General features: G+C 38.6%; 1 protein-coding gene across 1 annotated transcript in view; it reads right to left on the reverse strand.

The window, feature by feature from the left end:
* Positions 1 to 15,069, reverse strand: part of rab8a (RAB8A, member RAS oncogene family) — a 72,350-nt gene that overhangs the window by 26,153 nt on the left and 31,128 nt on the right. Inside the window, exons 2-3 of the mRNA XM_039766995.1 lie at positions 5,981 to 6,041; positions 5,375 to 5,435 (exon numbers count right to left, since the gene is read on the reverse strand). Of these exons, the coding sequence (XP_039622929.1) occupies positions 5,375 to 5,435; positions 5,981 to 6,041 (122 nt within the window). The remainder of the gene's footprint in view (positions 1 to 5,374; positions 5,436 to 5,980; positions 6,042 to 15,069) is intronic.

Consider the following 15,069-nt stretch of genomic DNA (forward strand, 5'->3'; position numbering starts at 1 on the left):
AGGGAGAAATTACACAAATGTTTCTTATAATGCGTGATTTTATTCCATTCACTTAACATTGCAACAGTTTGGTCAGAGGTTTCCAACATCTTACAAATTGCGATCCACTTGAATAACTTTTAGTGTCCAAATATATGTATGTCAAAACAGTTTTGAAAATGAAATACGTTTTTCCTGATACCAGTAGTTTGAAAAAGACTAGAGTTTGCCTATTTAAAAGCTAATAATCATAATGAGAGCCATAGAAGCAATACAATAAAAACAGAAGCTAAAACTGGCTCTTACTATTACTTATCTGGGATTTTAAAATTGTCACTTTAATTTATAAATGTGATTCGTATTTTATTAGTTTCTGTCCCTATATGTTTTGTCATGATAACTTTAAAAACAAAATAAAATTCTAAAATTAACCTGAAAAAAGTAAGCTGGCACATAGCCATTACTATTCCAAGATTAACATTAATTATTTTTTCAGCACTAGATTAGCATTGGCATTATATTATAAGAAAAATCCTTCTTTGATGCCCAGAGCTTGGAATCTTTCTGTTCCCGGGACCTCAATAGTTATGAAACTGAGGATGGACTAGTGCAAAGACATCAAAAACAAGAAGACTGGCGTAATAAAAAGTGCATTGTGCATTTTATTCGAATGGACAGTGTGCAAATAAATAGTGAGGTGCAGTTCTTCAATCAAACAAATAATCCATAAAGATAAGTGCTCTTCACTTGCGTCAGAAATCAACAAATAGGTTTAAAAATCAAAAATCTGAAAGCAATCCTCCAGCCAGCCACACACAGGAACCATGAATGAGAAACATGGCAAAGCCGTCAGCAACCTTCCTCAGCCTGGGGGCCCCATTACCGCAACACTGTTCCCTGGTGAAGACCCCAGCAACTTCCGTCTTCTTTTGGCTCTCACATTCCATTACCACATCGTCTCAGTTCCCCTTCATACATCTCCAATACTTTTGTCAGTACCCGCAGAGTATGCCACAGGTTCTAGCAGCAACAATTCATCTTGTCCTGATCTTTAAAGAGTCTGAAGTAGACTCGCCCTCCTTGCTCCTACAGCAACCTGATCTTATCCTTTGGCCCTGCTCTGTTCTGTAACAATCAGCAGGACTAAAACTGCCTTTCCTACACTCAACTAGATGGACCCAATCAACCAATTCTCCCTTTTTTTGTTTCACATTCTTCCAATTTAAAGTCATCCTCTTCTCTGTCCTTCTTCAGCTCTTTATATTTTGTGGATGCAGGTACTTTGCTTAATGACCTGCCAAGTGTCAGTGAAGAACAGCTGAAACAATCACGCCTGCATTTTAAAAAGCAATCAGCTAGTTTACTCCTAGAACACACTGCGCAGCACAGTTTTCAGGCTGCAGTGCCACAGACCTTGAACAAGCTTTACCACACCTTCTGCTGTGAGAATGCTGCTAGAGTTTCTGCCCTTACTGCATACTAGACACACCACTCTTTCAGAAATGTGTTATTAAGATACGATTTCACACGGTCTGCCTGTAAAAGCTGTAAAAACTGTAAAAGCATGGCAAGTATCTGCTGTAAATGATGCAAAATTCAATTAAGCAAGTCCAAGAAAGAACATAGTAATAAAAGGAAATAAAACATCTGGTCGAGAACATTTAGAACATCAGGACAATCTAGACGAGAACAGGCCATTCAGCCCAACAAAGCTTGGCTAGTCCTATACACTTATTTTTTCCAAAATAACATCAAGTCGAGTTTTGAAAGTCCAAAAAGTCAATCTGTCTGCCACACTACTTAATCACTTATTCCATGTGTCAGTGGCTAACTGTTAGAAGAAAAACTTCCTAATGTTTCTGCAAAATTTGCCCTTAACAAGTTTCTAACTGTGTCTCCGTGTTCTTGATGAACTCATTTTAAAGTCACCGTCTCGATCCACTGGACTAATTTCTCTTCCTAATTTTAAAGACTTCAATCAGGTCTCCTTTTAATCTTTTGGCTTAAATTGAAAATGCTCAACTCTTTTAATCTTTCTTCATAATTCGTCCCTTGTAGTTTCGGAATCAGCCTAGTTGCTCTTCTCTTGACTTTTTCTAGACTATGTGTAGAGTCTGCCATTTTCGCCTCTGTGTTGGAAGGATTTTCAGGATCTGATGATGTTATCTCCCATCTGTCCGTCGGCTTCAAAAGGTGTGCCGGGCAATTTTTCATGGCTTTATACTCTTTTTTTATGTGAAGACCCCCACTTTCGAGAATCATGCTATTCCAAACAAGGCAAAGAGGATACAATTTCATGCTGAGTTTGCCACACAAAAATAGTATACAATAGCCCTCAGTGTGACTGCCCATTTTGTAGTTGTCCCTAACTTGTCTTGTCTTAAAAATGTTTGCCTAGCAGTTCTTATATGGTGAACTCCTGTGCTAAATCTGGCTCTGTGTCAACTGTGCATGTGAGCAGAAAAAGAGATTTATAAAATATATTTGCACATAGCACAGTGACATATTAAACTTATACACTTATTACACCTTGTTAAAGGCTTCTAAACACTGTCTGGAAGTTGATAGTCCACTAAGACTCCTAAATTCTCCTCATAAGATGTACTCACAATTTTTAGATATCCCACTGTGTTTGCAAACCTAACAATAATACTTTACAATTACTAACATTAAATTTCATCTGCCGAAAATGAAATTTCATTGGCAGATTTAAGTAAATGTAAAGTATTAGAGGAGCTCAGAGGTTGACGCGCTTACTGCTTCCTGAGCAGCTCTTCTTTTCGCCACCCTAGCGGCCTGTTTCTTCTCTTCTTTCGTTGGCATCTTTTCGCATTAAAATTGATTAAGTCAGTGTTTGTGTTGCAATTACTTAGTACGATTTCTTTAATTTTTCATTTAAGCTGGCACTTAAGTCTTCAATCTGCCTCAAGAATGATTGAAGATATGAAGAGGTAGGGGAAGCGACGCTGAAGGTGGTAGGGATGAGAACGGCGCCCATACACAAGCGCCACACAGCTGCCCTGCTGGCCGCTGCCGAGAGTTGATTCTACAATAAAATAAAAATAAAAAAAGTGGAATAACCTTGGAAGTCAATCATCACCCCGAAAGCGGATAGCAGACGTCACGTAGTATATGTGTACCAGATTTCAGGTTAATAGTTTAAATGGTTTGCCAGCTAAAGGTGATTTAAAATCCTGGACAGACTGACAAACAGCCACTGTAGCGTATTATATAAGAAGATAGAATAGACAAATAGAAAGACAGATCTGTATTTGTTCCTAGGGAGAAATTAGGCTTTTTACAGAAGCACTTTAAATAAATAACACAAGTAGGTAAGCAAATAAATAAATACACACACACTTTGCTCTGAACACATACCAAAATTTCTATAAAGCAAGAAAATCAAAAAGAAAAAAAACTTCTGACTTGGCTGTCACAGTCACAGTGAAGCATTGTGCAGGCGTATCGCAAATGGTATTGACACATTTCTGCTGAATAATTACATGTGGGTGTTAAAAATGTTAGGTTTGAAAGGTACAATTTAATGTAAGGAAGTAAAAGTAACATATTACAGGTAGGAAGTAAAAATGTTAGGTTTAAATACACAATGATAGGTCTAAAAATTGAAAGTACACCTTATGGAAAGGATTTAGGAGCTGTTAGAAGCTGCAATTCTTTGAGTCTCCATGCTTATCTGTTCTCTCTGTCATATTTCTTTTTTCACAGAGGCTTAATACTGCTGCACTCAGCCTTGAATTAAAGCACATATTGCACATTTTGATATTTGAGACTGCTAAAGAACAGTTATTGAGGTTTATATGAACAACTGAATATACTAAAACAGAAAAAATGTGAAAAGGACATTGGGTCTGAGGTTAGCACTTACGCTGCTCTGTAGTTCTAAAGTGCTGGTTTGAAACTCAACCTGGGCACTATGCATAGATTTGCAATATTTTATACTTGTCTGCACTGGATTCTCTCCATGTACTCGTCCTTCAACATTTCAAAGACAAGCATCTTAGTTTAAATGGCAACTTTAACTTGCCCATGTACAGTATGAGTGAATGTGGGTAGGTGGGTGTGCATACGGGTGTATGCCTTGTAATGGACAGGAGATCATCCAGGATTTGTTTTTGCTTTGTTTCCAAAGCTGCTGGAAGAGGCTCTAGGCCCTGGTATACTTAGTTAAACAGTCACCTTATAAAATGGATGGTTGGATGAAAACAACTTTTTCCCTAGGATCTCCTGTCTTACAGTGAAAAGTCATTCTTGCATGACCACTTCATTAATATTAATAACCTTCTCAGAAAGCTGACTGTATTTAGCAAATGGCTTCTGAAACCACCACCTCAAAAAACTCAAGAGAGTACTGGTAGATGAAGGTGACATTTTCAATAATAATTTTAAATTGCACAGTTTACCAGAAAACAAAACTATTTAGTGGAAATTTCCAGAAGCAAAAGCAAAAGGAGTTACAACTTATGGTTATAAGGCTTTTTTGTAAACAACATTAATCATAGTTACTACAGCAGAAGATGTACTTTTTTTTAAGGAACTGTAGACAGTTTGAAGGAGACTTCAGAATTTTAGACGTTCAATGTTCTGCATGAAATGTCTTGACACTGCACTGTATGTGGGAGAAATGGGACAAACACTCCGCCAGAGAATGAATTTACAAAGCTTTCACATCAAGCATGGCAACACAGATGTTCCTGTAGCAGCCCCACTTCAACAGCCATGGACACTGTGAGAGGGACTTTAAAGTCACAGTGCTCATGGACAACTTCAGAACACAGCAAGAGAGAAGAGAATGGGAAGTTAAACTCATGCTAAAATTTAACACATTACAACATGGTTTAAATAGAGACAAGAGTTTTATGGCCAGATATGAGGATTGTTTGCATCTCTCGACTGACACAGACAACCTGACTTCAGACCCACATTGTATTGAAAACCTCATCAGAAACAGTTATCTTATCCAAAGATCTTGACTATACACTGTTCTCCTCTCATGCTTAATGAATCTTAGCCTGAAGAGGCCTACTATTTTTTTATATTTAAGATGACTCACTTAAAGGTTTTCTAATGTTGTATCTGTCCTGGTGTCTATATAAGCACAGGGAACTCCAGTTTCTGTACTACATCTTGCCTGAAGAAGGCAAAACTTGCATATTGTAATCTTTTTAGTTAGCCAATAAAAGGTGCCATTTTGCTGGACTTCTCACAATGTTCACCCAAATCTTACAAAACACGAAACATCGTCCACCCTGTGTTTGCGACCAAGGAATGACTTTAATACCAGTGTCTAGGGTCAGGGTAGACCTCACCATCAGTTTTCGTTTATGTTAAACCCAGGGAGTCCTCACTGGAATATCATATTTTAAACCTAACTCACCATGGCGCCTCTGTAGTATGCCGTTGTAATCGTTCGAAAACGCTCTTGCCCAGCTGTATCCCTGGAGGGAAGAAGCAGAATATATCAAGTTCTGACCAAATGTACTGTGAACTATAACTATTTAACTTGGGACTCTACAAGGCCTGGAATGTTGGATTCCAATTATAAAATGCTCCAAAACAGTAGATGAGTTAACGTAATAACTTTAGAAGTCTTGTAATTAACTGCTTTAATTGTAATGGGTGGAATTGAACTTCAAACTGAGAATACTGAATTCTCAAGTGGTGATAAGTCATGAGGACTACACAACAGTGGCTATGCTTTGGGATATTCTCAGCTCAAAGAGATTATGGAGGAAAGAACCAAGTGGACTATCCACAAACTGCTGGATTTCACTACCATATTGAAGGAAATCATAAGCAGATCAAACGTATGGCAGCATTAGAAGTAGCCATAGATAGAAGCACAATAATAAAACAAAATTAAAATCTCAACAAAGTCGACTCAGCTCATGCCAAACATACTGAAAACACAAGTATGTCACCATTAACTGGGAAAGCTCAAATGGCTAACTAACATTTATGGAAAACATAATTGGAGACTTACCATATCTGGAGTTTGATCTTCTTTCCTTCTAGCTCTATAGTTCTAATTTTAAAATCAATACCTGAAAAAAAAAAAAAGGATATGGTGTCAAACATTTTAGCAGGAAATGAGGTATGGATTCTGGAAAAGAAAGGGGAGTTAACAATTGGAAAGATTTAGCTAAAAAAACACCAAGATGTACTTATCTGGTACACATTTAGTTGAGAGCATGGCTCACCTATGACAGCTTCAATGTAATGAGCCTAACAAGGGATGACTACTCACTTCATTAAGGCCATTTGCTTAGCTAAGGTGTCCCATTATCTCCTCCATACCTCTGCTAAATATCAGGCACTGTGCCTCATCCATAGCATAACAATACAATCACGATTTCCATCAGTCCTCATGTGTAGACATTCTCCAGGTTTTGTATCTTAAATGTACTTTCAGAATATCTGAGTCACCATTTAAAAAAAAAAAAAAAATATATATATATATATATATATATATATATATATAAATCCTGCCGTATCAATTTCACTGATGGCTTTGAAAGTTTTAGCCACTGGAATTGGATCCCCCATGGTCTTTTTTGTTCAAAAATAAAGAGGTACAGTTCAGAGAATGTCGCATTCATTTAGTCCAGGAATACACTCAGCTGCTCTTCTTTACACAGCTGCTAGCACTTTTGCCCCTATTTAAATTTACTACAATGTGATCTTATATTCTTATTCTTATTATCCCATTATATAAAAAAAGGTGACAGGGCAGATCCAAGCAACTATAGGCCAGTAAGCTTAACATGCATCACAGGAAAATTAACGGATGGAATTGTTAAGGACAAGATTGAGCAACACCTGGCAAGGGCAGGAGACTTAGTGAACAGTCAGCATGGAGTCAAAAGAGGGAGGTTGATTTGTTTTCAATCCTATTCTTTTAAAATAGATCTATTTGTATGGAAAGTTGCGTGATTTCATTAAAATCAATAAAATTATTATTATTAAAAAAAAAAAAGAGCGCGGTCATGTTTTACTAACATACTGGAATCCTATGAGGAGGCAACAAAAGGATACGATCAAAGTGGAACAGATGAGATTATTTATCTTGACTTTCATTAAGCATTTGATAAGGTGCCACATGAGAGGTTGGGCATCAGATTAAAAGAAGTGGGAGCTCAGGGTGATGTGTGTAGATGGGTGCAGAATTGGCTCAGACACAGTAGGGTGGTGGTGCAAGGAACCTCATCTGAATTGGCCAATGTTAAGAGTGGTGTTCCACAGGGGTCAGTGCTGGGGCTGCTGATATTTTTAATAAATATAAATGATTTAGATAGAAATATAAGTAACAAGCTGGTTAAGTTTGCAGATGATACCAAGACAGGTGGATTAGCAGATAATTTGGAATCCATTATATCATTGCAGAAGGACTTGGACAGCAGACAGGCTTGGGCAGATTTGTGGCAGATGAAATTTAATGTCAGTAAATGTAAAGAATTACACATAGGAAGTAAAAACGTGAGGTTTGAATACACAATGGGCGGTCAGAAAATCGAGAGTCCACCTTATAAGAAGGATTTAGGAGTCGTAGTGGACCCTAAGCTATCGACTTCCAGACAGGGTTCAGGAGCCATTAAGAAGGCTAACAGAATGTCAGGTTATATAGCGCCTTGATGTGTGGAGTACAAGTCACAGGAGGTTCTGCTCCAGCTTTATAACACACTGATGAGGCCTCATCTGGAGTCCTGGGTGCAGTTTTGGTCTCCGGGCTACAAAAAGGACATGACAGCACTAGAAAAGGTCCAGAGAAGAATGACCGGGCCGACTCTAGGGCTACAGGGGATGAGTTACGAGGACAGATTAAAAGAGCTGAGCCTTTACAGTTTAAGCAGAAGAGGATTAAGAGGAGACATGATTGAAGTGTTTAAAATTATGAAGGGAATCAGTCCGGTGGATCAAGACTTATTTTAAAACTAGGCTGACCCGCCTTTTAAGGCGACCGACTTTTAAGTTGACCACTTCTTAAGGCAATTCAATATGTAGATCAATTTGATATTTTATACAAACTCATTAATTTGGTTATATTGCATTTGAGTGGTATTACTTTAATACTCGTAGTTTGTTATTTTTGTGATGAAATTTAAACTTTTTTCTATATTGAGGTCACCCCTTTGAACCCCCCTGATATTTACTACGCGGTGAGGCATTTGTACTCCATCAACATTAATTATTTCCAGAGACATAATTTTGTCTATTTTTCCAGCGCATCGCGCACAAAAGCAAGGGAACGATGGGAGCACCAGAACTCTGCTCACATCATGTCGCTTCGTACTGCAAGCTGCAAGTAAGTCTGTGATAAGCAGAATACCGCTACGCTTTCCACTCACGGGACGGAAGGACAATCCCGACCGCTTTTATATAGTAAGAAAGAAGAAGAAGATATCGCACAGTCTGGAGTAGAAAATCATCTTTACCTGGAAAAACGAAACTACAAATCCCATCGTGCAATGCAAAATGGACGGGGCGTGTGTGAAACTCCGCGCCTGCGTAGCACTCACGGGATGGAAGGACAATCCCGACCGGTTTTATATAGAAGGATGAGTCCATCAAGAACACAGGGACACAGTTGGAAACTTGTGAAGGGTAAATTTCGCACCAACATTAGAAAGTTTTTCTTTACACAAAGGAATAAGCGACCAAGTAGTGTGGTAGACAGTAAGACTATTAGGGACTTTCAAAACTCAACTTGATGTTTTATTTTGGAAGAAATAAGTGGATAGGACTGGGGAGCTTTGTTGGGCTGAATGGCCTGTTCTCATCTAGAGTGTTCGAATGTTCTAATGTTCTATTCATCCCACCATTTTTGCAATAATTCAGTGTCACTGGGGCAGGAGCTTATCTCAACAGCAGCTATTTGGAAAAAGGCTGGAAGCCACACATTACAGAATAATGGTTTGAAGCACAAAGTAAACCACTCCAATTGTACACCATGCAAAGTTTTAAACAGAAGATGATAATCTTGGAGAAGTGGAATTAGAGGGGCTAGTGGTCACTGAAATGGCATGCTTAATTACTAAAACAAATCAGCAAACTTCACATTCATAACATCTACCGTGTAGAAAAAAATGTCATTTCTACCTGGTGTGATTGAAATGTCTACAAATCCTATTAAATGGAAGTCTGCAATGTGCACTTTAATCACACCTGAATGGTCGGATTTGTAATTTCAAACTGTGGAGCAGAGGGGGAAATCCAGGAAAAATGTGTCTTTGTTCCAAACATTATGGAGAGCACTGTATGAATGGTACAGGAGGGAATGAGATGTAGAATTGTGTCATAATTAGAGACAACAATTACAGTCAATCAAATTCAATGATTAATTCTACATTAATACACCAGCATAAGCAACAGCAAAGACTGATCACTTATCTGGGCTAAATTGCAAACAACACAAAACAAAACAAATGCTGGTTTATAGGATTTCTGAAATAGGACGAATAATTACAGTATCAGGTGTGTCAGTCAGTCAGTCATTATCCAACCCACTATATCCTGTCACGGGGGGTCTGCTGTGGCCAATCCAAGCCGACACAGGGTGCAAGGCAGCAACATATCCTGGGCCGGGCGCCAGCCCACCGCAGATCAGGTGTGTAATATTTGAAATTTGAATTACTTTGACTTAACTATCACTCTTCAGTAATTGTTAACTAACCAGACAATGGCTCCTCCATACACTGAAGTCACACATCAAATGATACAAACCTGACAAAAGTGATTTGAAAAGTATACTCAAATCAAATGCAGCTTTAAAGAGTTTGAGTAAATGAAAGTATTCAGAGCTGTACTGATATTCAGTCATTCATGCAACAATAACATAATATGTCTGAATTTGTTAATGTTGGTTTTAAGCCACATTTTATTTTTTTCTTCAGTTAAAGCATAGAAACTGAAAGTGAATAAATGTAGAACATGATCATCGTGGACTGCCTGATTGTAGTCCCCAAGGAGAAGATAATTCTTTATAACTACCATGCTGAAATCCCTCAAAGCCTAAAAAAATATCCCCCCCCATCTGTTGATACCTCACTCTGTCACAGGTGAAATCCAAGCTCTTGTAAATTAAAAACACACTAATTTAAAACTTTTTATTTAAAAATCAAACCACATTACTGCTCATACATTAAAAAAGAAAAAAAAATCATAAAAAATAGTATAGATCAAAAAAATTAAAAGACCCATACGGGCTCAAAAACATTTCCACAACACCGTGATAAAATCCCCAAATACAATAACTTTGGGGCAGATAAAGAAATGTCACCTTAAGTTTTTCCTAATAACAGTTCAGTACTTAAATAAAATTTAAGACTTCAGAATATTTAAATTCCTGTAGGTGGTATGCCAGGACAAAAAAAGTTGAGAACCCCAACCCATTTCATTTGTTAATAATTTGTGCAGACAACAGTCCTTCTGGGGCTTGGAATACTGATTTTAAATATTCACTCCTGTCACCACAGGCATCTTAGTTGCGGTCTGTAAAGAAGAAAATTGCTCATAATCACCACATCATCTTTGGTACACATTTCTTTTTCTGCAAAGCAAGCTTGCATTACCTGAGTAACTAGAAGTCACTGGCCTGTAGCAAATTCCAGTCTCTTAATCTCTGGAACATGAACTACCGTATATGAATCCCATACAAATATGAGACAGTGATTCAGACACCTCCCCTACGTTTTTCTGTTATGCTCTCAAGCCTGGAAATGAATACTATTTTAATTTTTGCTTGCAATGTGTTTGTATAGCATTAGTCTCACTGAAGCCAGACATATAACATACACGTTTGGAGACAACCATAAGTGAAATGTGCTTAAAACTGGGTGAGAACAATGAAACGGCCCACTGAGTGTCACATTTCTAAACCAATCCAATGCCTCATGTGGGCACCGCATGAGGGTGATTTTTATTCTGTAAAGATCAGAGGTGCTCTTTGTTAACCTGGCAGACGGTAAGCTTCAGTTTGCAACGAATCATTTAAAATTCTCCTAAACATACCCTATTAGACAAATACATGTGTGTCATGTGTGCAGAGAGCAACTTGCACATTTTAAACACAAATATAACATTTTCTAAAAATAAACAACCTGTTGCAAGGGAAAATGCTTTCTAAAGCATAGAGCCTCTCACTGATGTCTACGCTCCTCACCCTTTTTCAATGGTAGAGCCCAGCCAGCCTGTGGAGCAAGCTCATTTCAGCCACTTGATCTCATTTTATCTTTCCACTAGCTGTGTAAGCCCGCGCAGTAAAGAACCCGAGGTCCTAGAAACTATTGGAATCGTCAGAGAAAAAATTAAAATGTAGAAATGTGGTAAAGTGGTGAGGCGGCCTTCTGCTGTTATGCACCTAAATTCTAGAATAGCCTGCCATTAGGAATACGCCAGGTTAATACAGTGGATCACTTAAAAAAAAACTGCTGAAAACTCATTACTTTAACATGGCCTTCTCATAACTTCACCTTAATTTAATCCTGATGCTCGGTATATTCAATTCATTATAATAACTATTCATGGTGGCTTTAAAATCCGTACTGACCCCAACTCTCTCTTCTGTTTCTTTTCCTGGTTTTCTGTGGTGGCGACCTACACCACCACCACCTAATCAAAGCACCGTGATGTTCCTACATTGATGGATTAAAAGCCAGAATTCTACATGACCATCTTCATCAAGTCCTTCCGTGAGAACCCTAAATACAAAGAGGACTGTTTCATTTATGTTAGGTAAAATACCCAGAGGGGACTGGGCGGTCTCATGGTCTGGAGCCCCTGCAGATTTTATTTTTTCTCTCCAGCTGCCTGGAGTTTTTTTTTTCTGTCCATCCTGGCCATCGGACCTTACTCTTATTCTATGTTAATTAGTGTTCTCTTATTTTAATTCTTACTTTGTCTCTTATTTCTCTTTTCTTCATCATGTAAAGCACTTTGAGCTACATTATTTGGATGAGCTATACTGTACAAATAAATGTTGTTGTTGTATTCCAATGCTGATGTCAGATAATTGAAAGGAACTACTCCTTGCTAGGAGGTTTTGTTTTGCCAACGTGCTTGCGTCACTTGTGTTATTAGTAGCTAAGCGAGTGACTCTTTCTTCAGAGGTGGAACCCTTACCCCGAATCCACCTCTCACTTACAGGCTAGACAGACAGACACACACTTCCACGCATAGACATTTATATATAAAGATAGATGAGGGCAGAGACATAGATCAACTGATAAATCGAGAGCTTCACCTTCTGACTCAGCTCCTTCTTCACCCATTACAGATCAGTATACCACCCCAATCCGACTGTGATTTCACCATACCTTGGTGAACAAGACCCTGAGGTACTTTAACTCCGCCACTTGAGGCAGTAGCTCATCTCCAAGTCAGAGAGGACATTCAACCTCTTTTTTTTTTCCTATTGAGGACCATGGCCTCAGATTTGGAGGTGCTAATCCTCATTGTTGCCACTTCACACTCGGTCGCAAACCATCCCAATGTATGCTGGCGTTCACAGCCCAACGATGCCACATCGTGTGCAAAAAGCTGTAATTCAGTTCTAGGACCACCAAACTGGACCCCTCTCCTCCTTCCCTACTGATATGCAAAAATATATATATATATATATACATATATATATATATACACACACACACATATACACATATATATTAATTATATTATATATATATTTTGCAGGCTTGCAGAGTGTGTCTGGCATAGAACAATAGTGAAATCAGCATGAGATAAAAATGAAAACCTTACTCGTAAATTCAAATTTGAGGTTTATGCCGTCATAGTATATTTGAATTGTGACATTCAATATGACAGCCCTAGTGATTAGCAGTGTAAATGTGGCATGGTCTAGTAATTTGATTCTTTTATTTAACAGTGTACTGTATTTGTAAATATCTGTGAGTCGTCTGAATCAGTCTCAGACAATAAGGCTATGGAAGGATAAACTGAAGTCAACAGAGTATCATTCAGGTCACGTGAGGTCTTCATGAAAGAATAACGCTCATTTTGCATTAAGCTACCACAGACGTGCTGGTGACAATGCCTCAGCATCGACAGCAAACAGATGATGCTTTGAGACTGCACTATGCAATAGGTGCACATCAACACTCATTTTCACAGCAAAATCTTGACAGTGGACACAAGTTTCCAACTCAACCCTCTACCCCGTGTAGCCAAAAGATATTGCAAAGTAGTACATGCAACTATGAAAAAACACTGTGCACAGATGATATTTAATGCCTGAAGGCCAATTACTGGAAACGCATTCAGCCTTCAGATATGTTATAAGCCCTCCTGGGCTCAGCGCTCTCACCTCCTGCACCTCTCAACAGGAAGCAGAAGGCAGTGTACTGCAAAAGCGTCTAATTTTAGTCAGACCACAAATCTGTACGTCAGGCTGCCGAAATACTGAAAAGATGCTCACATAGTGTTTTAAGATGAAATAAATAGAACAACTGGGAGGAAAAAAAAAACATGACTTGAATCGTCTTGGGAGAGTTCAACATTAATGGAGGGGAATGAAGAATAAAGTGCATGTACTGGGAAGAGCAGTCGGTCTAATTAGAAAAAAAGATCAATATTTACTCTTAAAATATTGCTCTTTTTAAAAGTCTTAACATTAAAGTGGGTGAATTTTTGAGACAATGTTGAGGCTTTGTTAAAAGAAAAAAAGTGTCTAACTGGTTGACTGCTGCTCCTCTTCGACATTTTGAATTCATTACTATTGTTAACCACAACCACACTGACATATCTAGGCAGCTCTGTCAACTTAGAAGCCACAAGGTACCCTTCGAGAGAAGCTGAATTACAGAGATCAGGGGCCAGAAATTGTTAATCCAAATGAACATCCTCTATCTCCAAGATATTGAAGGGCTTTCATGCCAGAGTGGCAAGGATGTGACCTTAATTAATGTTTTTTCTACAGCTATAGAGAGAGTGTGTGTCCTGTCATGGAGAGATGTCAAGGGTGCACCAGGGAGTGCCCCAAGGACCAGTGCTGGGCCCTCTCCTCTTTTCTCTCTTATCTACCTGACTAGACCCTATCATCAGGTCTCCACTGTTTTCCTTATCAATGCCATGTTGATGATATGCAGCTGTACCTGTCATTCCCTTCAGAGGACTGAACGGTTTTCAGCTAGAATTTCTGTATATGAAGAAGCACCATCTCCATTCAGTTCAACCTGGCAAAGACATACCATCTTGTTAACCCAGCTTGTCTGCCAATTCAGCATGGCTCACTATCACTAACTCTGAAGTGGTGACAAATGACCATCTATTCTTCAAAGACCGTGTTACTACAGTTTCTTGGTCTCACAGATTCACTCTGTACAATATGTGCAACGTTAGCCTGTATGTGACACAGTACGCCGAAAGGCTTTGGTCTCATCATGTTTGGACTACTGTAACCAAAATGTGACAGATGACTCAAAATGGAGCTGTAGGTGGGTACAATGTCACGCCTCCTTTCAGATCACACCACTGGATTCCCGTAGCGGCACATGTGCTCAGATCCTTGCCTAAAGAGAAGTCAATGGGTCATCACCTAAATATACAGAGAGACCTGTCAGGGCCCTATGCTCCTTCTCACCCACTCAGGTCTGGTGATGCCACCTCTGCGTGGTATCAAATTTCAGTCATGTGTAGCTCCTAGCTGGTAGAATGAGCCACCCACCTCTTCATGTGAACTGCTGATTCGCTCAATGTGCTCAAGGAACATCTGTACGGTGAATTTCTGTCTGATCTGATTTCATCTCTTAGGTTTTTGTAACCTAGGAATTGTAACTCTCTTGCATTTTGTTCTGAGATCTTCACTTATGGTGATCAATTTTATAACATGTCGGTTAATTTCATTTGAACTTAGTTTTGTAAAATTTGACTTGATTGTATGGAAATGTTATTTGATTTTAATAAATTCAATAAAATGTTGAAAAAAAAAAAAAATTATAACATGTCTTGCAACACTTGTTCCCGACCAGTCCTCCACACTGAAGCTTCCTCGATTGTATTAACCCTTTTGTAAGTCGCTTGGGTTAAACTGTCTAATAACAAAGTACATATACATTTTGT

Source organism: Polypterus senegalus, chromosome 10 (genome assembly GCF_016835505.1).
Source record: "Polypterus senegalus isolate Bchr_013 chromosome 10, ASM1683550v1, whole genome shotgun sequence".
NCBI classification, from domain to species: Eukaryota; Metazoa; Chordata; class Cladistia; order Polypteriformes; family Polypteridae; genus Polypterus; species Polypterus senegalus.